Source organism: Streptopelia decaocto (genome assembly GCF_964273445.1).
Source record: "Streptopelia decaocto genome assembly, chromosome: 2".
Taxonomy (NCBI): Eukaryota; Metazoa; Chordata; class Aves; order Columbiformes; family Columbidae; genus Streptopelia; species Streptopelia decaocto.
In genome coordinates, this window is record NC_138655.1 from 59,256,919 (window position 1) to 59,283,289 (window position 26,371).

At 35.0% G+C, this 26,371-nt stretch overlaps 1 protein-coding gene across 1 annotated transcript in view; it reads left to right on the forward strand.

Annotated features, from left to right (window-relative positions):
- The window catches only part of DOK6 (docking protein 6), a gene marked incomplete at both ends in the record, with an annotated part of 245,622 nt that overhangs the window by 199,708 nt on the left and 19,543 nt on the right, over positions 1-26,371 (forward strand). Inside the window, one exon of the mRNA XM_082045765.1 lies at positions 8,291-8,408. Within this exon, the coding sequence (XP_081901891.1) occupies positions 8,291-8,408 (118 nt within the window). The remainder of the gene's footprint in view (positions 1-8,290; positions 8,409-26,371) is intronic.

A 26,371-nucleotide genomic window follows, 5' to 3' on the forward strand; every position in this document is an offset into this window, starting at 1 on the left:
AGAATCCACAACCTCCCTGAGCAACCTGTGAAAGTGCTCAGTCACCCTCACAGTAAAAAAGTGTTTCCTGATGTTCAGAGAGAACCTCTTATGTTTCAGTTTCTAGTCATTGCCTCTGATCCTGTCATTAAGCACCACTGGAAAGAGCCTGACTCCATCTACTTTGCATACTCCCTTCAGGTATTTACAAGCACTGATAAGATCCCCCTGGAGCATTCTCTACTCCAGGCTAAGCAGTCCCAGCTCTCTCAGCCTCTCCTTGGGATAAAAGCTTTAGTCTCTTTGTCTTCTTAGTGGTGCTTTGCTGGACTCTTTTCAGCATTCCATGTCTCTCTTACACTGAGGATCCCAGAAGTGGACCCAGCACTCTAGGTGTGGCCTCACCAGTGCAGAGCAAAAGGAAAGGAGGACCACCTCTCTTGTCCTTCTGGCAACACTCCTAATGCAGCCAAGGATACTGGTGGCCTTCTTTGCCACAAGGGCATCTTGGTGGCTCATGTTCAACTTGACATCCACCAAGACCTTCAGGTCCTTTTCTGAAAAGCCACTTTCCAGCAACCCCCAGCACATACTAGTGCCTGGGATTGTTCTTTCACAGGTGCAGGACTTTGTACTATCCCTTGTTGAACTGCATGAGGTTCCTGTCAGCTGATTTCTCCAGCCTGTTGAGATCCCTCTGGATGGCAGCACAACCCTCTGGTTTATCAGTCACTCATCCCATTTTGTGACATAAGTATATCTTCTGAGGGTGCACTCTGTCCCATCATTCTAATCATTAATATAGATGTTGAACAAGACTGGAGACAATATTGACCCCTAGGGTACACTGCTAGTTACTGCCTCCAACTAGATTTAATCCACTCATTGTCATCCTCTAGGCTGATCCATTCAGCCAGTTTTCAGTCCACCTCATTGAAATGGGCTGCTTATCCAGCACATACATCATCAGCTTCTCCATGAGGATCCTACAGGAAACAGTATCAAAATCCTTCCTGAAGTCGAAATCAACAATATCCACTGCTTTCTGCTCACCTACCAAGCCAGTTATTTTATCATAAGAGAGTGTCAGATTGATGAATCCATTCTGACTACTCCTGATGACCTTTTTATCCTTCATGTGAGTGGAAATTATTTCCAGGATTAGCTGCTCCACCATCTTCCTAGGGACTGAGGTGAAGCTGACCAGCCTGTAGTCCCCTGGGTCCTCCTTCTTTCCCTTCTTAAAGACAGCAGTGTCAGTGACTTTCCTCCTATTCTCAAGTATCTCTCCCAATCACATTATTGTTTTGTCAAATCAAATAACATCTTCTGTACTCTTCAGGCCACTATTAACTCCTTAATTCGGTGACCTCCTCATAACCCTCACATCATTGACTTCTATTTTATACCACCTACTAGCAAACACTCACAATCATGCACATAATTCACTGCTTCTTTTTGAAATGAGTCAAAGCTGTAAATGAACATTTCAGTGATGAACTGCTTGAGATGAATGACCCCTAGAACATATCTTCGAAGGTAAAGCTAACACCCTAGAGTTTAAGCTGATCTATATCAGTGCGTTCTATGCCAACTGCCTTCACTTCAGACATTCATGAGTGAACATGATGAACTGTTCTAGGACTGTGATTCATTTCTATTTTTGCCTTGAATAAAATGTGTAGGGATATGGTGTTAATTTAAATTTTGCTTTTTGATTTTAGGTGTTTTTTTGGCTTGATCCTCCCCATTTTCCATCTGGAAATATCTATACCTTTAAACAAGTGTATCAGTACTGAGCATCTTCAATAGTTCTAGATTTTTACTTTTAAAATGTGAAATTATTTTAAAGTTGGACACAGTCTTGTCCCAAAATGTGGTATGTTTTCAGGTCAGCAAATGTCTATATGCAAAATCTTTTCCTTCATGTCATCCAGCACCTCTCTCATAAAAACTCCCATTTTATGATAACAGACAGGACAAGGAATATGTGCAAATAATATCTGTGCAATACTGGATTCTCTATCACACATATACAAATTAATGTGTTTATTGAAGAAATTATCTCAACCTAGTAGCAATTTCTTCTATGTAGTAGAGACTCCTACTATTTAGTTGTGTTTGTTTTCACTGAGACCTACTTTTAGTCAGGCTTGAAGCAGTCTCAGCTCTGTTCTTGTCAGCATCATCTCCCATGTAATTAGTGAGTGGTTTTCTGTGATGAAAAATGGATGAAGTATTTCATATATTGCCTGTGTATAATACAATAACTCAAACTTGTAAAGATGTCAGAGCCTGACCTTCCACCCTCACAGTAATTAGTGTAGCTTCCATGGACAGGAAACTACTTTCATGAAAGAAACAAAACCAAAATTTTGTGAACAGAATGTGGGTGAGGACACACACCTTACTGACATTCAATAAATATAATCCAAATAAAAGCCATTGCTGTAAAATCCATCTACTTTTCTCCAACATTAATCCATTCTGCCAGACAACAAAGTGATCTATTATGAGCTTCTTTTAAAGGAAAAACAACAAGAAAAAAAAATAAAAATAACAACACACTTCTGCCAGAAAAGGAGAAAAATGGCCCAATTCACTCTTTATAGTGTGGTCAAGGAGATTAGAAAAAAAAATCAGTACCATTGAATCTCCTTTCAGAATGTTTTTCTTTCCCCATTTCTTTATTATTCAGACATAATGTTATTCCACCGCCAAAGAATAATCACCTTGGCACTGCAAAGCAGCGCGATTATTTTGAGATTTTTTCCTCCATAATTGATTACGAAACTCTCTAAAAGGTCATAACAAAGTTAGAATAGCTGCTGAAAATCTAAATGTGAGAAATATATTATAAAGACTGAAATCACTGAAATGACTTTCAAGCTAGCTTTCCTATAAGTCTTTTCAGAAGACTTATGAGGTCATATGTTGGTGGAGTTTTTGCCAATATTGTGTATTCTGTCAGGAACAGCAAGCTGGATAAAAACGTAAAACTAAAAATTAAGCAGTGTATAGCAAATAAATAGTATGCTGATACCTGTAAGTGTTTATATTAATAGTAGACACTTTTAAGTAATGAACATAGTCCTCTTTCTAAGCAAGCTAAGTTATTGTGAACAAAGGGTTGTGGGGAATTATAACCAGAGAGTAATTATTAATAACGCATTACCAAAAGGTAGATATTCTCATTGGACTTTCATAGGAATATAACTTACGTCGAGTTTTATTAAGTATCTTCACAGAAGTTCTGCACCAAGGCACAATCTAATTGTTAGAACATATAATAAGAATTGTTTCAAACAACAGTTTAAAATTCAACAGAAACAAGGGCAAAACACTATGCTCAAGAAGGAATAATCTTCCTCACAGTACTGGATGGGATCTGCTTTTTGTAGAACAGGTTTATGTGTCATAGTACAAAAGCTGAACATGGGACAACAGTATATGCTTTTGCAAAAAAAAAGACAAACATGACACCTTTTTTCTCAATCATTACTGAAAAGTCATTTAAAAAAAAATCCTTCTTCCCTCCTGCTTGTTCTCTAATAAAGCTGATAGTTGAGCGGGTACCTCAGCTGGTGCTACCATCTAGATTGTGTAGTTCTTAAACTCAAGTAATTTTTCACTGTGGATACAGTGAAATGAGTCTGTGCTATTCCACAGTCAGCTGGGAAGTGAAATATGTTTCTTGACCACTCTTCCTCTTCAAGTAAAAAAGCAAACTTATTTAGAGTTATTAAGAACCTAAATAATGATATTTAATTCATATTTCCAGACCACAATTCTCATTAGACTTCTATGACCTAGTTCTCTTTCTGTTTGTTTAAAGACTCTAATGAGGATGTGAAATGAGATAGGTTTTTTAATCTGTAATAAACCAACCTATTTCGAGAACATATCTGTAAAAAGTAAACTGTTTTATTGCAGGCTAAAAAATTGAATGAACTACATATTATTCAGTTCTTCTCCACAAACCAAACATGTTTTCTGTCACCTTCGGTGTTTTGACTTTTTTAGTGCAAAAAGTAAATGCTAAACAAAATAATATGCTAAACAGATCAAAGCTCAGAACCCTAATACATTTAACAGGCTCCATTCTTGGAACTGTATTCTTTATTGATATCTGAGTAACAAATCTATTTAAGTCAATGGAGATGGCCTATGGGAATTAAAAGAAAATCTAGCCCTTAAAACTTGTCTCATGAGAGAACGATAATGAAAAATATGGGGAACTACTTACAGTGACACATTAATAGTTTTTTTTAATTATTTCTATTTTAATCAAATAGTCCTTTAAAGTTGTAAAGTTGCTAGCAATGCAAAGTATTCATATGACTTAATATTTTTGATGTTTTGGATTTGGATACAGGAAAGAAATGTAACGTTCACTATGTGAAAGGTGTCTTATTAAAGAAAGATTCTGTAAGAAACCTAACTACTAGGTATTTAATGTCAGACAACAAAAACACTTCATTGATGGATTTTTCTTTGTATTCCCACCAAAAAAATCGTTGCGTTGATATGGTTTTGATACATGCATTTCTACTTTTCTTTTCACCTGGGTTCTAATTACATCAGCATTTTCCCCCTCTTAAGTTGTGCAAAAAAGTTTGAATTATGTTTTTCATTTCCCAAAGTCTCATCAGATTTGAGATGTATTTGTAGCAAAATCATTCTAGACACATATTTTATTTAATGCTACTGTAATATATTATATACATTTAATTTGGTATGTTGCTTTTACTTTCCTCTATATTTCTATACCTATAGACTAAAGATTAAGGTTGGTTCATAGATTCAAGACTGCAAAAAACCCTCAGTGAAATCATAGAATGATTAGGGTTGGAAGGAACCTTTAAAGGTGATCTAGTACAAGCCCCCTGCAATGAGCAGGGACATCTTCAACTACATCAGGTTGCTCAGAGCCCCATCCAGCCTTGAATGTCTCCAGGGATGGGGCATCTACCATCTCTCTGGGCAACCTGTACCAGTGTTTCACCACCCTCATTGTAAAAAATTTCTTTCTTGTACCTAGTCACAATCTACCCTCTTTTAGTTTAAAACCATTCTCCCTTGTCTTATCGTAAATGAGCCCTGCTAAAAATCCATCCGAATCTTTCTTACAAGCCTTCTTTGAGTACTCACAGGCCACAATAAGGTCTCCCTGAGGCCTTCTCTTCTCCAGACTGAACAAACCCAACTCTCTCTCAGCCTGTCTTCATAGGAGAGGTGTTCATGCTCTCTGATCATTTTTGTGACTCTCTGCTGGATCTGCTCCAACAGTTCCATGTCTTTCCTGTGCTGGGGTCTCCAGAGCTGGATTTAGTAGTTCAGGTGGGGTCTTACCAGAGTAGAGAGGCAGAATTACCTGAAATTCATTCCCAAATCAAGGAATTATTTCTTCTATGTGTCTGTGCTACCTCTACCATTATGGCCCTTTCTGATGGTTGATGCTAATGCATCTGAGCCTGTTTTTCCAGGGAAACGGTGCTGGTGTTGAAAGTAACAGCTGAACATTTGCCTGTCACATAAGAAGGGATCCATACTTAGAGATGTTGATTTGATTTTGTGATTGGGAAATAAGCCTAAGGAGATAAGTGAAATAATTTTTAAATATTTTTTGAATTGCTATATTTATGTTAAGGACAGAAATAAATCTGTGCAGAAAACTGATGGTCTACCTGTTTCAAGAAAAGAAGAAAATTAAAAGGTTATTTAATTGATTTTCCATAGTGAAACATTCTCTATTTGAGTTAGCTGGTTCAGAAAAGGGCAGAGGAAAACTCAGTTGTTTTTATTTGAGGCATAATGAAAAGATGAAGGCAAGAGTATCTAGGATGAAGTGTCTGAGCTTACCCAGAGTGATCTCTTCCACTGGTTTGGAACACCAGAAGTCTAAAACCTGAGTGACTAATTATTTAAAAAGTAAATGGTTCTGGTTCATCTTCCCTGATTTACAAATTTTTTATTTGTTGTTTTTTTTTTTTCTTTTGTTAACACCATTAAATACCAGAAGTTCATTTACAGTTGGGCAAAAGGGATTATGAACAGTAGATCTTGGTACATTAAATTCTAGTTTTGCCTATAATAGTTTATATAACCAAAAGCTATTTAGTGGTATATGAAAAACTGATAATATGGATATTTATATGCTTGTTTTCTTCACCTTCGTTTCAAGTTTTTATCTGAAACACCCACAATCTAGCATATATGTTAGTCTCTAGAGAAAGTAGGTTTCTGTCAGTAGATAATGCAATTTTCTTTTAACACAGAAATACTTTTACAAACAGCAGTTTGTTGGAGTAAGCATTCTGTCATTGTCAATTACATTTGACCAATAATGTGTTTTTTATAGAGAAAAAAAGATGAAAAGCCTAATTGTAGCTAATAGTGATCTAATGGTCAGTAAAAATAACTTCATGTACAAATTAATGTGCTATTGAATTATCATCCTTTATATGATATATGAGGTGATAGGGTCTTCAAATCCATATGTTTCTTTTTGCATTTTATAGTCTCAAATTAAAAACAAAATTGACAATGTATTTTGAATATTTTTTTCAAGAGGACAATATTTTAATAAAACAGAAATTGCATTTTCTCTCTATGAAGTCCCAAAAAAATGTAGTTCATCTGGTCTTATTGCAGTTAGCATATGGTGATACTTCTTGCCCAAAAGGTGATATCAGTCGTTCTTTAATCAGAGCATCTGAGGAAACAAGTACTGTGAATGTCTACAACACGATCTTCTGCACTAGAGCAATTTTTCATTTATAATGAAAATGGATTTTTTTTTTCTTTCAAAGCTTTAATATGTGCATATGAAGTTGTTCTGCATCAGTGTTGATCAGATTAAGCAGGAACTAATCACCTCAGATCAGGAGTAATGATATAACTTTAACCATTTCATTTCAGTCCACGGATTTAGCTTTGAGATAATGAACCACAGTCAAAGTGGTTCCCTTCAATGGAATTATTATTTTCAGAATGCATAATAATAAAAAGTTTTGCCTATTGCCTCAAGACTATAATTTACCTTTTGTGTGAATAAATTATAAATAAATCATGTGTGTATTGAAGTTACATAATTTTATTTATTTCTCTTACTCAACAATGTTACCCTTTTTACCCTTGCTATAGTAATTTGGTAAAATAGCTTAGATTTGTTATTGCCCTGATCTCCACAAAAAAAGGAAATGTTCTGTGTCAATAAACTTTTGTTTTGTTTTGTTTCATTTTGTTTGTCAAGTCTTCCTAAAAATAGAATTCCTGTGATAAGGATTTTGAACTTTTTTTGATGGAGGAAATGTTTCTGCAAGCTCTTGAATTCATATCAAATAGCTTCCATTGATGATCTGCACCACTGACAAATGAAATGTAATATTTGGCTATAAATGAACAGAAAAGACATTAGCTGTAGACAGGGAGCAATTTTGATGACTATTCTCAAGAAAACAACAACGGAAGTAGTTACAATAGATTGATCTGAAGTAAAATATCTGCCACACATCAGTGTGTGTTAATACTCAAAACTGAAATAATTGTAGGTTGTTTAAGTGTAGATTAGAAATTGTGGATATTGTCTCCAAAAGAGTTTTTTTTCTTTTTATTACAGACTTTGTACAATAAAAATGTCTTTTTAAATTTGTCACCTGAAAATGAGCTCTCTTTAATAAAGTTTACATTCCTTCTGTCAGGTATCTGCACCATAGCTCTTGTACACATGGACACTTATCATGCAATTCACATTTTCGGCTACGTGAAGTCCCCTGACTGGGAAAATTTGCACTTGAGGCTGTAGTCTGGTCCTGGTGATGAGATGCCTCTACTTGAATGGAGTATTAGGGGAATTAATGACTCTTCATTACCAATTCTCTACTAGTTGTCTCAGATTCCCTCTTAGCATCTTTCTGGGCATTCAATCCAATATGCAGGTTCAATGACCAAAAAGAAATGTGATTGTAGAGGGGTTTAAGATTTCAGGCATATGCTAATCCATCATTATCATGAAGAAGAAAATAACACAGTTGTAGCAGCAATGAGAAGAGCTGTAAATAAATAGAGACACATTCCTATGTCCTAACATTAACTTGCGTTGATGAACCTATATACCCAAATATACTTTTGCAGCTTTTTCCTGAGCATTCACAGTGCCGATGCTTATAACACAGTTCAAATGATAGTATAAAACCTGTGATAATTCAGGAAATAGTATCTTCATAACAACATTGGTTCAATTTACAGTTTTGAGACTATCAGGTATGGCTATGTGTGATCTTCCATTTATGTTTCCTTTGGTTTTTAGCTCCAGACCAGTCTGTCTGAACCAATGACATTATCCAAGTCGATCTCACTTCCTCGTAGTGCATATTGGCATCATATCACCCGGCAGAACAGCGTTGGAGAAATCTACAGTTTACAAGGCAAGTTCCTTATAAGTAAATGCCATGTCCATTAGCTTCTTTCCATTTGATCAGAATTCATGCAAAATGCTTTTTATTTGCCCTGTTGTTTTCTCTCCATTTCATTTTATCAGTTGTCAGCAACCTCAGCGGGATCCTCAAATTTACATAAAAGAGGTTGCTTTTGTCAGTTTGTAAACTAATGGTGAAAATTATTCCCAGAATCACCACATAAAGCTGGATAGACTATTTGACTCAGTGTAGTTTCTCAGTAGCTAATGAATGTTAGGTTGTGTTAGTTTTTTCTTCGAATAAGATTGTGTACGTATTTGGGCAACCTCAGGGTGCCAAATTAAAGCTACATAAAGCGGCTATATGAGTTGCAAGATTAAAACAAGATTATTCAAGGAGTAGGAGCTGTTCTTGGTGAGTCTGCTTGACATATATATGAACTGTAGATTTGACTAATTTATAGGCCTTCTCTATACAGATATAATGTCTTTCTGTCTTCATTTCTCTTTCATATGTTTAGATTCTAAGCTATTTGCTTAAGACTTTCAATGCTGTAATTAACATAACTTGATGATGATGATTCACTTCTTTTAACTGGAATTGATTTGCATCTTTTAGGAAACTGAATTTATTATTACATTTAAAATGTAGACCTTAATTAATAGTATTGTTTTCACTTTTAAAGAATAACAACTTATCATAAACATATTCATTTGTATTACTTGGAAAGGGCTTAAGGATTTTGTTTCACTTCCCTATTAATAATCTGTTTGCATAAGAAATTTACATTTAGATAGGAGGTTAGAAACTGCTCCCAAACAAGAGTACCCAATCCAAGAAAACATAGTACATGTTTTCATGAAAATAAGTGAAATGCAGTATATAGATGAAACAAATACATGAAGTGTTTTGTTTTGTGAATTATCACATAAATTAAAATCAGCAGGTGAGCTGTGAATACAGGGGATGACTCATTAAAGGGTACAGCATTTGTTTCCCATCATCCCACATACAACAAAGTGAATTTCTAATCATGGTTATAGTCTTACAGTTGAATAACAGTAATGGAAAAAATAAAATAACCTTCCAGAAGTTCTTTGTTAAAAAACTTGTGCTTGTAGATCACCTTAGATCATTATTCCTTAGATCATTTCACCTTAGAAATATTCATCATGTCACTGATACTCTTTTCATGAACACAATAAGAATGAAAAAAAAAAAAAGGTTATTTATAGGTATGTTAGAGTTCCTCTTCTTATGTTCTTGATGGGTCTTTGGCAAAAGGATAGTAAATGTGTTATGATATACATGAAGTGATATGAATGTATGGAACATTGTTCATTTTCTGCAATCTTTTGTTTCTTATGAATGCCCTTTGCAATGAAGGAAACCAAAACTTCATATCTCAAGTAATAGTTCAACACCTATACTAACGAGCTTTGGAAGATGCAACATATTGAAAGTGTATTATAAAAAATGCAATAATTTTAGTTTCTGGAAATATACAGATTTTACTCACACTTCCACTGAAACATGGGACTAATAACTATTTCAGAACTTAAGATTTTCATTGTTCTTACTTGTACTATGATGACTGAAACTTGAGAAAGTGTAATTGATTTCAGGAGAGGCTAGTTCAGTTTTACCAGGGTGCTAAGAAATGCATCCAGAGGACAATTTTGTCTCCCTCTGCTTGCAAAATGTTCACATGCACAAATATTACTCATTATCTGCAATGAAGATCTCTTTCAACCTTCTGCTGCCATGACTAATTATATGCAATATATTTGTACAGAAGCTTAAGGGGCCTCAAAGTAAACCTTTTCATCCTAATACCTGTTCATACTGGCAGTTTTTTGCACAGCAGAGAATTACCGGCTGTCAAAGCATCAGCATGCAGATGCTTCATAGCTGCAGGTGGAAGGTGGGTAGTGAGGAAGCAGATTGCGAGCATCACTTCAGCCCTTACCTTAGTAAAGCAGCCAGCTGAGAGGAGCTGCTGCACAGGGAAAAATCACTTGCTGCCACTGCGATCTCCTCTGAACTTGAAAAAGGATATTACACCTTCAAAGAGGAGACATTTTCTGTAGAGAATAACCCATCAAACTCAGTTCTGCTCTTAATGTATATTTATGACAAAGCTTTTTACATTCAATGGAAGAATTTGAAAATTCCACACATTCCTCTGAATATCTCACAAACTCTAAAATTAAGTAGCTAGAGCGGTGTCTACCTATATTCAGGTTCCTATCAATATCAGTTAAATAACAACCGAACTCACTGTTAAGTACGGTGTACAAGCGTTTCCGTAGTGGCAATTATTTCAAACTTGTAGTCTGAAATGAATACAGTTCAATTAATAACAGCTGGTGATGTATAAGGAGAAATTAATATGTGCTCATACTACCTTAGATAAATTGGCTCTTTGGGAGTTATTTCGCAGTTGAATTTAACTTAATTAGTAATGTGAGCTGATCCAATAATTAATATGCTGTACAGTAAGAAGGTGGGGAATCTTGGGTTTTTTTTCATTGTTGTTTTTAAGACTATATTTCACATGCAAAAAGGCAATTCAATAAATAGTTATCAGGTTTATCATCCTACATGTGCCCATGACAACACTTGCATGTAAAGACCTGAAAAGATTTAAACACGGAATAATAGTGCTGAAGGAACACAGGTTGAACAACATATCCTAAAATGAGGTGGGCTGGTTTCTCTCTACAACTTTTCTTCCATTTGTGTCTTCCTTGCACTCTTCCAGTTCTTGATTGCACTGCCAAGATAAAAGTAGTAATTTAGTTGTCTAATTAATCTTGTCAATAGGAACAGCACGGTGGCTGGCTTTTATAAGTGGCAGCACATCACTAGCAGTAATCACTTCAAATTTTATAGTGTAGTGCTGCAGGGTTGACAGCATTTCCATCTGTGACCTGCAGGCACTGCAGAGGTTGTACTGGGGCCTCAGTAGCTGGCACGGTGGTGCCCTCTCAGCGCTGAACATTGCCTTTTCTCTCCATCTGACGTGACATCAGGGATGTGGCAAGCCCCATCACTGCACATTAAAAAGGGAAGGGAAATTGCTGCTCTGCTGGAAAACAGCACAAAGGTTTTACACCCATCAGGTTAAATTCCAACCTAAACTTCCATGTCGGAGTGGTCCCACTTAAAATCCCAACTAGTACCCATGACTTTACAGATCACAATGCCTTTTTCTAAAGTATACATATTAATAATACAGATCTTGCCTTTAATTACAATTCAGAAAAGAAATAGTGTCCTTACAGGGTTTTATAATAAAATAGTTTAACTAACAGAGAAAAAGGAAAAGGAAAATTGCTTATACACGTTTTTTTTGTGCATAAATAAGTAAGGCTTAAATGAATTGTACATTTTCATGAAGAATAGAGAGCTCAATGAAGGATTAGAGCCAAAAGAAGATAAACTTCCTCGATATATTATGCCCTCCTCTACATCAAGGTTTACAAAAACACAAAAATTACAAGCCAAGAGTACCGCTGTGAACTGAAATCATGGTTAAGAAGGACAAAAATACAAGTACCAAAGCCATGTAAGCATGACAAAAACTCTGTGTGTATCCTCATAAATCATTGTTTATTGTTATTACCTGGCATATAATATAGCACTGATTCACAACATATTAAAAAATAAGAAACAGAGCACATGTATTTTTATACAGAAAAATAAAATGACATTAAAACACTTTTTTTTTTTTTTAATTTTGTATTTTGGACTTTAAATTTGCTTAGGATGAAAAGATGCATTGCAGACTGAATTTTCAGCTAGCTGAAACTATTGTAGTTCTTGCTCTGGAGATTTTGGACAGTTTGAATTTTAAACACAGTTTGGATATTATTAAACAAATAAGACCAAATAAAATTTTGGTGTGGAACCTGCATGCACTTTTTCTATTGCAGTTGTTGAAATCACTGAGGAAATTAAGTTCAGAAAATTTAATTGCAGTCTGGTCTTTCTCCAAGAAATGCAAAATAAAGAATAACTTTCAATCACCCCTGTTGTATTTGATTCTGGTTTGTATTCCTTATTTGGACCTTGGTTTTGCCATCCAAAGTCAAAATGATGAGCATCTGCCCACATAAGCAATTATTAGTTTTTGTGAGAGTACTCATGTGAAGAAATGTATATTTGTATAAGAATTACACCAGTACCATCTTATATGTTTTCCTTTTAAAGAGAACAGTAATTTTTTTTCCACAGTAAATTACTTAGCACAATTTGCTTGTCGCAAATGCTTATTTGTTCTATCACAAATGTTTACCACAGTTTGTTGTGAACCCCTAATAAAGTAATTAAATGAGACTGAAAAATGCTAGAATGCCTACAAAGAGCTAGAGTCACACATTTTTAAACTTAGTGGGGAAGTTCAGGAAATAAAACTATAGTCTTTAATGAGACAGGACTTGAGCTGGAAGCATCACTTATGCTTGTAAGTACATGTTAAAATCAAAAGCACACAGAAGTAAAAACTGGCCTTGATGCAGTCTTTTGGAATTTTGCCGTTAATTCAATTGACTTTTGTATTTCACACTAAAGATGCAAGAAAAATAAATCTGCTTTTGCAAATCAAAACAAACGGAAACTCTGGCTCCCCTTTGGCCTCAGTAAGCAAGCCTGCGCTCCCCCTTGTCTTTTGGCCTTGTTAGGTGAGAGCTCACCCTGCTCTTGTTTTTTAATGTATTATAATTTTAAATAGAATAACATTTAGTGTTAACCCATTCAGCTGAAAGTCTCTGTACATAAAAAGGAGACAAAGTCACGCACAAATGATTTCTCCCAGCTAAATAAGCTTCCCACCTTCTTGAGGTAGAAGCCCTGGAATGTCATTAGAAATAACCAGAGAATATTCAAATTGCTAAACATTTAGAAGGGTTTGAATCATCCTATTCAACCTTCCTTAGGCTAATCCTGCAGAAATTTCCTATGTGGCCTTCTGCAGTTTTCTGCAAATTAAAGTGTGTAAAATGAATTGGCGGGCATTTGTCATTTTGGCATTTCCATTCTTTGTTCATATGCCCAGCAACAGAGTACAGAATCCATTTCGCCATCTAATCTTGATGCCACAATAATGTGAATGCCATAAAATGTTAGAATATATCTGTTATATAAACCTTATCACTCAGTAATGTTTCACTGTCTACCAGCAGCTAAAGCTGAAATGCTTTATAGCCTGCCACCTTCCCATTTCTTTTGCTGAATCTCATCAGAACTTTCACATTAGTAAATGAAGCCTATAAAATTTGAAGCATGAATAAAGGACACCTGAAACAAGATACTTACTGAGTAGAAACTGCATAAGGGCTACATTATTTTAAATGACTGTATTATGTGGCTTCTCAAGTCTTATGCAGTAGAATTGATCCTTTTCTTTTAAGCTTTGAAATTCTGTGCAAAACAGAGCATCACTAGACTGATTTTAAAGTGGCATATTGGAAATTGAAAGTGTCAGAAACTAGTAAAGAAGAATCTCATTGCTATAGCTAATTAAGAGCATTACTGACAAGCTTTAAAGCATATCTTGGCATATTCCCTTTCATTCTGATTAATGGTTGCTGAGGTAAGAGGTTCTTACAGTTATGAGCCATGAAAAGTAGGGGGGAAAGCCAGAAAAAATATTAATAAGGCACTTTCTGTTGTCAAGTTTCTTTTAAGCCCTATATTGTGATGCCCTTTCTCTTAGAAGAGAGTCCTCCAGTGAGGTCACTTGTCAATGAGGTTATTCTGTGCTAGATCAGAAAGTGTAGAGGTCACTGCAGTCTCCAGTTACAACTGAAAGCCCAAATAGTGTAAGAAGAGCAGTTAAATATTGGCTAATTGCTTCCTCTCCCCTCCAAAACCCAACAAATGTAAGTTCTTCAGCGCAAACTACACAAATTCTTAGTTATAAATCTCTTTTTATGCTTTAGCTTAATGACTTCATGAATTTATTATTACAATAGCATCTCACTCAGTGTGAGAAGCAAATCAAGCTTTGTCCCTAGCTTAACTTAACAGAAACCAGGAATCTTTACCTTGATTTAGCTTAAGACTAACTACAGTTATGCTACAGTCATTTGATCTCTCTGCTGTACTGTAAAATTCAAGGATTTGTATTGTATCATAAGAGCAGTAGTTCAGTGAAAGAATATGGATAGTGGGAGAACAGCTGTAACCAGCTCCATGGATGCTGTCAGCTAGTGTTGGAGAGTCTGAACCAGATAGGTTTGCTGTGCTATATCAAAGAGAAAATGAAAATACTTGTCACAGGCCAATTTTTTGAAAACTGCTTTTTTTCTATTATATCATTGCATCTATAAATCCAGACTGCTCTAGCTACAATGTTCTTATTTTGTGTTAAGTGTGTTATCACAGTTAGAATCAAGATTGTCAGTTATTTTCTTTAGTGTCTATTTGTTTCAATAATTAGTGTCTTTTTGTTTCAATAATTATTTTTAAATAAAGTAAAAATTATTGAAATTGGCGCTTCTATAGAATATGTTTACAGATTTTTTTATAATCTAGAAACAATATGAGTTTTGAAAATAGGCTGTGTAATGGGGAGAGTGGAGGGATTTTAATAATATCAGCTTTGCCAGCACTAATGAGGAAAGATGCCAAACCCAAGGATTTCAATTGTTCTAGATTTACTTTAAGTGGAAAAAAGATCCAACCTCTCTCCCTTCACATTCATATTTATGACATAAAATGGGATCATATAAATATCTTATTTGACTGCTCATCTGAAGTGATGACCTCACTGCCTGTTATTTGGTCACTATGAAGTTTTAAATATATTTGTTGCAGGAAGATTATCATAAGATCCCAAATACATTAGTCTTTAGTTTCTATAAGATTGTATTTTATGTGTATCTCACTTTACTAATATGCAACAATATTATTATGACAATATTTGCAGCACACAACATGTAGTCTGTTGTTACTACAAACCTAGTTACTTTTATGGCAGGGTAAATTTAAGCACAATGGACACCCTACTCAGTACGCTCAGTTTAATCAAGCCATGAGAATGCATTCTTTATAACTCCAAAGTGAATTTCGGCTGCACAGAACTGATTAAAAAATCATGGTATTATTCAGTAGAGAGAAAAAAAAAATGTTCAAAAAATCATAGAACATCTTTCATTCTCTGTTCAAAAAAGCCTTTTCATCTTGGTGAATTCTTATGTGCTGCCAACTTTTTATTTGATCAAAATGATACATTGTAAGAAACTAAGATAAATTTCACAGAAATAACAACTGTGAATAACAATGGGTATTTCCTCTCAATGCAGAGTTAGCAAGATCTCACCAAAGTGAAAGTTTTTCATCTTTTCTAAAACTGAAGTCTGCCAGCTCCTTGCAGTTCCATGTTTGAATACTGGAAGTGAGTTTGCTGTTCAGTTGCTGCATACTTGTTTATCCTTCAAAATTCTTTCAAGATGCCTTTTGAGAAAGGATTTTAATCAAAGGCTCATTGCCCTAAGTTTAAGAAAAAATGAGATATTCTCTTATAAAGCTATATGGAAGAAAGGAAAATGCGGTACCATACTGGGAGAGACATAAGAGAGAAAGGACTTGATAGAAATCAGAGGAAGGGTAGAGTTAGTGGCTCACTATAGTGTATAACTGCAAGCTCTGGAATTTACATTATATTAAAGGCTCTTTACTTCCCTGCCTCTAACAAAAAATGTCCACATGAGGATTCAGTGCAGAGTAGCGGAGCAGTATGCCATAAAGCCATATCCATCCTGACTGCAGATGGTAGAGGTGAGGTCCTAAGTGGAATGAGGCTTTTTACTGTTCAGCAGCAAATGCCTTAGTTGGAGAGTGAGAATGAAATGAAAAGATCCTTACTACTCTCTTTAATGACATAATATTTATGTTATTGCTGTTACACCAAGTTTACACACAGAGGGACTGTGCCATAGTTATTTTCTCTGACTGGGCAGTGTATGTGACATAATGTGGCACAAGTGGTTGTGTTCCCAGCAGTGTCCCATCTCCTCTGTGTGCAGTGTTGCCATCCCTCAAACCAGCCCAGGGCAAGGAGGAAATCCAGCAGCTTGCAGGAGGAGGCACGGCTTGTCCCCCTGTGCCAGCAGGATTATTTTGCCCAGGGTCTGTGGACTGAGAAAATAAGGATACATCTTCTCGCTACCTCTTGTCCGTCTTGGACCTTCATCTTCACTCAGGGTAGAAAACAGGGTCTTGTACAACCCACCTCTCTTCCTGTGGCTAATTCTTGGTGGGGGCTGCCACTGCCAATAATGATTACCTTTTTTTCTCTCCAAATTCTGTCGAGCCTTATACAGTCACTGCAGACTGTTCCCAAAGCTGTTTGATATGACTTGAACTAGGTGCAACTTACTTATAGTCACTATTATAATGCATTCAAAGTAAAGCAACTACTTTATTGATTGAATACTTAGCTGAGAGTTAGCTAATTATGCACAGGTGTGTTTTCACACTGCAGAAGACACGTGGCTAGTTAGTTTTATCTATATCACACTTTTTGTGTTTTCTGAATCAAATGTAATTAAAAGAGAATTTTGATTAGTCATTTAGCTTCAGCTTCCAAGAAAAATACTCTTCCCCTGGCTTAAAACATTTATCATTGTTCTTGCATTTGACTAATTAAGCATTTAAATGTTATCAGTTCTGTTCTTTCCTGCACTGTACTACTGTAAAATTGTCATTCCTAGGTAGGGTGCTTTTTCATGGAAGTTAGTGAAAACTGCATGAAGCAAGTTTTCATTGTTACCTCATTTTACTAGTTTTCCACACATTTGGCTAGATAGATACAATAACAGAATCTTTTCTTCCTAAATACCTATTATGCACATGCCAGATTAGTACTTCTGAGTCCATACACTTGCCTACTTTTTCACTAAAACAGGAATGACTCTTGTTTTTTAATAAGGTTTCTGCATGCTGTATTAAGATGTCTAATGGGACATTGTCAGATTTCCTAGTTTCTTGATTGTGGACTGATGGCATCAACCCAGGAATGCAAGTACCTAAATGTGCTTTCTGCCTCCTTTCTTTATGTGTGGACATCACAAGTTTAGGGAATACTCACAAGCAAAGTTGTTGCTGAAAGTATGGCTCAGAGTCTGTTTATGTAAGTGTTTAGTTTGAAAATGTCTATTCTCTTTGTAGCTGTTGATTGTTGATAGGCACTGGCCACTTGTTTTTATCCACTACTGCTGTTCTACTGTTCCAGGATGCCACAGCAGGTTTTTGGGGCTTCTGTTTGTCCTATCATCACCGAACATTCATGTCACAAGCATTTTATGATGGAAAAGACAACCTATTCTGGGTTAGGAAAAGAAGTATATTTCATTCAGTCTTGTCAACTGTCTCATTATTCTCTATTCATCAGAGCAGGTATTTAATTCTGAGAAATAGTTCAGCAGTTTTTCATCCCTTTCATGCCTCTTATAGAAACACTTTCCTCTGATCAAGTATGTGCATTTTGGTTTAAGTGTCAATCTGTTTGTGAAGAGTCTTGTTTTTCTTCTGTCACCCTATATTAACTAAGACAACACATTTTTAACAAATAAATGAGGGCTGAAGTGGGAGTGGGGGGAGCAGAACAGTGCCAGGACAGCAGATACTGAACACTGGCTGTACCAGTGTGTGATTTTTCCGTCCAAACATATACTGGTTTTTATGCACTAGTAAATGCCTTTTGGCTCTCTAGGATATCTATGAGAAGGTGTCTCCCAAAATGTGTGACGGCAAAATTCTTCTAATGTGTAGACCATAGATCTTCTCTTCATCCAGTGTAAGAATGAGGAAAAGAGATTTTTCTTTATAATTCTGTACAGTTTCCTGATTTGCTGGCTAACATTTCAAAGCAAAGAACTACTCCATCTTACGCTCATGGATTGGAACAGCACCGAAGTGTTTATGAACTAAAGAAATATAAAGAAAGGCTCAAGATGCCTCTTCACGTACACTTATTACCTTAGTTATACTTCAAACCTTGTACCAAACTGTGGGAATGAGCCATAAATTTTGCAGTGGTGTTTATTGTGTAATAAAATACCAAAGAGGGGGACAATTTAAGCTGTTATCTTCAAGGTATGACTGGTTTTTTGCTTATGCTGCAGTAAATCAGCAATGTTACCAGGGACATGAATGAAATTATGCCAGTACATAAGTACTGTAAAAAGGGAAAATGTACAGAAAATTTGAATAGTATCGTTGCTATGAATATAAGACACTTACATATTTTGCTCATTTAAATGTTCCAAAGCATGCGAGATGCAAAGGAAAACCTTCATAACTAGCCAAGAGAAGTTAATTTGCTGTTAAGGAATTAGTTCTCAGCTGTTGCAAGCCATCCTAGCTCATGAGAAAAAAAAATTCTGCTGACCTAGACAAGATAAAAACTTTCCCCTGTAACTCATATCCACAGATCACTGTAGCAGAAAACAGATCCCCACTTTTGACCATTTCTTCAATGGCCCGTGTAATTATGTAGAGCCTTTTTGACTGAAATTAATCTTTATTCTCATAGTCGTGGATCTCTCTTGGATTTTTACATGGTAATGTAGATACATTTTATATGATAAAATATCTGCACACTTGCTTTGGACTTAAAAGTCATCTATATGAAAGAGATTTGTTTTTCTTGGTTTTTTTTACATTGATGTGATTAGACAAAAAAAAAAAAAGCTAGAGAATATCATTGCAACTGTGAAATGGTTTAATAAAACCTTCTCAGTACTATCACATAGCATGAAATTGCCCTAACAGTTGCAATATAGGTTAGTACCTAAAATATGGGTCCATACCATTACGCTGTCAGTAAAGCAATATTCAGCCTCAACAGTAGGAGAGTGGTGATACCTTTATCTCTCTGAAAACAGTCCTTGGTCAGTAGGAGCTCTAAAGCCAAACTCTGTGAGTTGATTCTTGAGTATTTTTTTATCCAGAAGCGATATACAGAATTAGCTTTGAACCCTGTCTTTGCTGACCTCAGAGAAGTAAATTATTACCTTACTCTTGGAGGCAGTATGACTCACCGTCTGACTGTTTGCACAGCAATTGCAGTTTTCACCTGCCTAGGGAAGAATCATTGAAATCTGACAATTATTGTGGCATCTCTCAACCGACAGCCAAGCGCTGTTCTTCACCTGTGATGCTAGAGTTTGTGTGATTTATAAACCTACACGGTCAATAAGCAAACAAAAAAGTAGTATGCAGATCAAAGTGAAATATATGATTGTAGATAAAAATGTACATGTTAAGACAAGCCATGTTATAAAATTATCGTTTCAGTATTAAGAGTTTCACATACTATTACACATAACATTGACATGCATTGTTGTAACACAGATGTTATTTCAATGTGAAATATCAAGATGTGCCAGATCCTGAATATGTCTATTGAATGTCTTCTAAATTATTTATTCAGTTCTAAATAGCTGCAAACTTGAATCCAACCCACATCCACAAGTTTTTTTCCTCACAGAAGTGAGTGTTAGATCAAAAATATCATTTAGTGAAACTTGGAGTTAAACAGAAAGCCATATTATCTATCATAGTTTTTACATACGTTTATCAGACTTCACAGACATAAAATTTATGGCCAGGTGCAGCATATTGTAAGTCTCCTTAGACTTTCTGTGTCAGTCATTTGTCTTCCATGAGTTGCCTAACATACATTATATTCCTGTTAAAATCTTTTCTCACCTCCTTTCTAAGTAACATTGTTTTTGTTTCTTATAAGTGGATTTATTCTCTATTATTTAAAAGCCTATGATATGCAAATAGTTGGTAAGAATTAGGTCAAATAATCTTGATTATGTGACAGAACAAAATAAGTGCCAGATCCCAATCTGTTATGGATCAGCATAGCTCTGTTAAAGGGACCTCCAAGTGTGTTTGCTAAGGAGATTCATATTTCTATTCTTACCCTACATAATATATCAGAAATATTTATTTCACCCCAGTTCCGTGTCCTTATATGTTAGTATTCTGTACTAGTACTATCTGCTATCATAAATGCAATGGTTAATAGTTGCCATTATAATGTGCTAAAAGTGTTATTCATTCAAAACTCATTCTTGTAATCCTGAAGCTTCTTTTGCATAGCAGATGGATTTATGTATTGTTTTGTATGCCAAACTATGAGTTAATTTTTTATATTGGCATTATGGCTGTGTGAAAAATGATATTGCTGGTAAGTATTTTGCTCTGTGCTAAATCTAGTGTCTGTGGAAAGTGTAATATTAATAGATCCATTTACTGCCACATGATAGCTGGAAGGCTCTTTCCCAAGTAGAGGCACTTCAGGCACAAACACAAAAAGAAACACATTCTGATCTGGATCGTCAAAATGGAAGAATGATTGTTATTGCAATAGTGCACCATTAGACCAAAATGCAGATGCCTTTAAGAAGAGCTTTCTACAAGGTGATAAGCAATTCAGGTATTTTGTATTCACTACAACCATAAATACACTGAAAAATGACGGAGCAAGAAGAAAGTCTAGCTTGCAGCCCACATTCAATAATATTAGTAAGCATTGTTAAGTTGAAATAATTCATACCTTCAAATGCTAATTTAACAACAGATGTTTGTGGTTGTTTTTTTTTCTTGCTCATTTTTAATGGGAGAAGAATCCCTGCATGGATTTTGATGCACAACTAAGACATATAAATTATTGCAACTTATGATCTTTTTAATGCATGGAATAGGACTGTGATTTGACAAAACAATAAATCCAGTTTGAAAGTGCCTACTGCTTGGTGAGAAATGCCATGGCTATGTGATTCAGAATGCAGAACTGACACAAACTTATTAAAGCAGTTCAAATTTGTTCAAAATATTTTGATAGGTAGCTTTGTGAAGGCAAATTTTATGCCAAATTAGACATCACTTGACCTGTATATCAAATCAGGTGTTGTCTGTTCTCCAGTTGCTGGCATAACACCAATTTAAAGGCATATGGCAGGTGTAAACACTCTGCTGTATGTTCTCACTCAACATAAACAAGTTTGTGTTCTGAGGCCTGATCTAGATTCAGACTGTGTGATCAAATGATATGTCTGTGCCTTACTGATATTAGGCACCGTGACCCAAATCTCTATTAATATTTTGAATTTGTCTCCTCACTGCTGCAGTTCTGGGGCTCACGTGATTGTTCAAAGACTAGATCTTCAGTAGAGATGCAAGAGATGACACACACATTTTGGGAAAAAATGTAATTGGGTCCTGGCTCTGAACCAGTCTAACAGGATGATTTGAAGAAATACTATACATAAGAAATATTATACATAAACACCACTGTAGTCTTATGTACATGATTGACATAAAGGATGTTAGTTGTTAAGCATTACCGATGTCAGTGTCTGAAATCAAATAATTACATTTTAATTTCTGATCATGATTCCTCAAAAAATGTTTTGTTTTAATTGGTTTACTGATATATTTTTACTACTATCACTTGTTTCACTAATGTGAATTTTCAGTTTCATAATTTTATTTGAAAATCTGACTCAATTCAAGAAGCCAGAAGTAGACAGAAAATAGCTGAGATACTTCATGATGGGAGGCAAGGGAAGGTGGGAGTGGGAGGATGCTTTCTAAGAACATTTTCAGGAAAGAGAGCTTTTCAAAATCTGAATAACCAATATTATATTGGGTCCCTCCCACCAAAGAAGCTGCGTGCTAGGTTTTAAGCTTATTTTTCATTACTGCTGTATTTTCACTGCTCGAGAGTTTCAGTTTGGATTTGTGCTTGAGCATCTTAGGAGAAAGAGGAAAAACATTAAACTTTCTTTGTTTCTAATCACTTAGAACAGCACGATGTATCTTCAGCTTATTTTATTGCTACTAACAACAAACACCCTTATGTTTTGATCAAACTGTAGCAAGACTATATAATCTGTCATTTATTTGACCTAGAGGAAGGAGTGCGTTTAATACTACAGACTTTCGTAATCCTATTGCAAATGAAGACGGAAGAAGGTGAGGTTATACTTTACAGTGACTCAAAAAAAAAATGAAACATCTTGTTCTCTGTACTGGAATGTTAATAAAAGCACTATAATGACAATAATATATAGCCTTTTCCAGTACGGAAAGAACATAAACATAGGTTCTGCCTTCTGGCGAGAATAATGGTTAGGCGTTTTATCTGTCAAATCTATCTGTATATGTAATGCTTCTAGAAACATAGTATCTGTGTACTGAATTATGTGAAACTTGACAATTCTACAAACCGAAGACATGATGAAAATAGAAAACATGTTCTGAATTATATGTGTAGTTTCTAGGAAAAGATCATCAGATATGTTCATTTCATATCCATTATTTTACTATATTAAGTATTTTTTTATGTTTTTATATAATACAGATGGTGCCCAAAGAAGAAATTAGCTTTTTAAAGATACTTTTAAATAGCTCAATTTTGACAGAAGGTTTTGCATATTAAAAACTATTACTGCATTTCTTCCAGTACATTAAAACTTTAAATACAAATCTTCCAAATTATTGGGGAGACCTTACTTTTTTGACTTTATGCTATGAAAGAGTTGCCACAAATAATACCACATTTTCAAATATTTTGAGAAGTAAAATCAGTATACTCTAATAATTTAACACTCCATCAACAGAAATTAAAATCCAATTCTAAAATGTTCTATTTTTGGAGGAAAAAACAAGGTATGTATTCTGTCAATATCATTCAATTGGTTGACTCAAATTTACATTTATTCATTTTACATATAAAATTATTTTAATAAATTATAATAAAATTTACTCAAGGTTGCTATTTATCTTTGAAAACTGCTTCCCTTTTGCATAATATAGATCTGCTCGTAACCTTATTTTCTCACAGTGCATGCATAAACTAACTGAATTCTACATCTGTATTTGGCTAAGATCACTTAGCAGTGGCCCTTTACTTGAAATTTTCACAATTTTATTACATTCATATTCTTTACTGCATTTTTCTAGCAACAACAACCAATACCAGTTTTGGACCTCCATACAGATCAATATATTTAATCTTTTGTTAGCATATTTTCTGGTGATAACTGCTCTGTTATTTTCAGGATTGCATTTAACATGTCAAGGATGTTAAGCACTATTATCAGATGAGAGGAACTCACTGTGTCTGTGAACTAATTACCTTAGCTGTAATCATTCTTAAAGGATTAGCTCACACACATAGATTTCAGTGAACAGCTGGATCACTAATCAGCTTTGTCTTAAATTTTAATTATTTTAATTTCCAATTGAAATTTCCTAGCAACAAGGAGAAAAAGTCATACTGACTCCCAACATATGTCCTCACTATCATTTGAGAAGAGATCCACTGATGTCTTTTGTAAATTACTGGTAGTATAAATATAGTAGATGATAGAATTATAATTCTGTTCACTGTGGTAGCAAAGGCCATCACTGTGTGCAATAAAATTCAAGCAAATATGATAGAAAAAGAAACAAACAAACCTGTCACAGCACATTCAACTCCTTATAAATTAAATAGAGAATACTGTAACGAAAGGCTCAGATGAAAGGGTGAATGAATGTGGAAATAATGGTACTCATTTTTGTGCAAACTTTGTCTTCAAGTTTAGCCTTTTCTTCATATTAAGTATACTTTTTGTTGTTCACAATGAATTTCCATACAAGAAACAGTTATTTTATTTTGTTTGCATTTCTATCATTCTAAATATAATAAGCTTACATGAAATGATAAAATATATCCATAGATCTAATAAAATCATAACTTATCATCAACATATATGTGTTTTCAGACAAAAATATAAAGTAAATACGAGGAGAACAGTGATGGTTATGACACAGTTTTATTGTATTTCTGAAATGGTTGAAACAACTGTTAAAACAGAGGAACCTAGATTTTACCCAAAGGTGAGGCACATTCTCTGCTCACCATGAGACCGAGAGACATCATCTATTTCTATAAAAAAGGAGCAAATGAGCTAAACACCTTCCTATAGGTGAAAAGGCATGCTGTCATGTGCACAGTATGGAATTATGGACTAAAATTAGAGGGCTTTAGAGGCTATACTTGATGTCGTTATTGCCATCGAATACCAATAAATATGTCACTGCAAGAAAGCATGTACATGGCAAAAGGCCAGTATTAGGTCAGACCAGAAATGGGCTTACCTAGGGTTGAAATTCCGTATTTTTTGGTGGCAATAAGAAAGAGTCACCTCTACCAGATGCTGTTATATACAAATGGGCTTTTCTACAAATCTCTTAGAATAGGCTAGTGCAGGACAGAAATGAAATGAGAGAGGATTTGAAAATGCAGGACCAAAGTAAATTCTTAGTCTGTAATTTATCATATTACTTTTGCTATCTATGGGATAGATTATTTATTCTCATATTTTAAAGAGTTATATTTTTCTCAGAATTTTTTTTTCCATATCACTTACTTACCTGTTCTCAGTCCACTACTAGACATTCTCATTAAATATGACTTCATGAAATTAATGTTAGCGAATCCTTTGTTCTCAGTCCACTAACTGCTAATAAATAAGGGAGGTTTTAACGTCTAAATAATGTCTAACAACTAACAACATCAAAACAATGTATGAAACAGTGAGTTTCTAAAGACTACAACTGCAGTCCGTCTGGTAATTCGCAAACTTGGCAAAACTAATTGGCTCATAGACCAAATGCCATTTTGCATTTGGGGGACAGAAGTCACAAAAGTGCTTAAGTGAATCCATATCACAGTTAAAGAAAAAGGTAAGTGACATAAATACTCTTCAGATAGACCTTCAACAACTAGACATTAGTTCTTTAAAAGGAAAATGGGATAGGCTAAACTAATGGTTTGTTTCAGAATTTTTTTTTGTAACTGTACACAAACACAACTATTTACAAACCACAAATTAAATCTGTTACAGAGCAGAAGAAATACTTTAGTGTAGCAACTTTCTGCAACTTCTGCTTTTATTCAGTACTAATCATTATTAGTCAGACTCATCCATAAACTTGATTGGATTGGTCTGTCTAGGATGCTGAAAAAAAAATGCAGTGATGACTCCGTATAAATCACTTTTTGTCTGCCCGAGTACTGAACCTCTACCCAATCAAATGTGACAACTCCAAAGGAATGCTTTAGCACAAGGGTGATGTATTTGGTAAGAGAAGTTGAATTGTATTCACTAAAATGTTGTGACAGAGAAGCACAGTTTTTAGGTTTACTGCACTAACAAAATTTCACCCAGACTGATCAGCTAACTGAAATGAGACTGTCTATTGAGATGGGCTGTATTTCATGTCTGTATGCATTTTTTTCTATTTCTAGGAACTTTCCAGTGTGTATCTTTATACTTCTTCTCTTTGGCACTATGATGATCTCAACTGCAGCACAAATTCCTTTTTCCTGGAGAAATGATTTGCTATGCATTTTTACATGAAAGTATGCAGTTCTTAGAGCAGGCTTATCATAGTTCTGCATGTAGTCCTGACAGTGGGAGAACTGCTATTTTCTTAGCAATAATAAACCTACAGTGCTGGGTTTTTTTCCATAATTTTAGGATAGCAGCAGGCTGGAGATATTAATTTTCTGGTGAAACTTTTAGAAGTTTAAAATATTCCTTCTTCTACAGGTTGTGAATCTAAATCCAAATGCCACTGCATGTTTTGGCTTAAATTCAGAAAAACAGAACATAAGAATAATAATTTTCATCTCTTAGAATTATATTCCTTCTTTTAATTTTTGTGAAGTTGTCACATGAGTTGTTAAACAGGTGCTTTGTTTCATTCCCATACTGCTAAGTTTTAGCATTTTTATGTGTGGTCATAGGTGCCCCTCATTTATTGTTATTCTCAGGCAAAGTATGTAGGGGGGCAAACGTCTATGCTATCATTCATTACTTTCCGTTACAGAACTCATTCTAATTGCTCTTCTTGCGTGTTTAATGACACAGTAAAAAACAGATATGGTGATA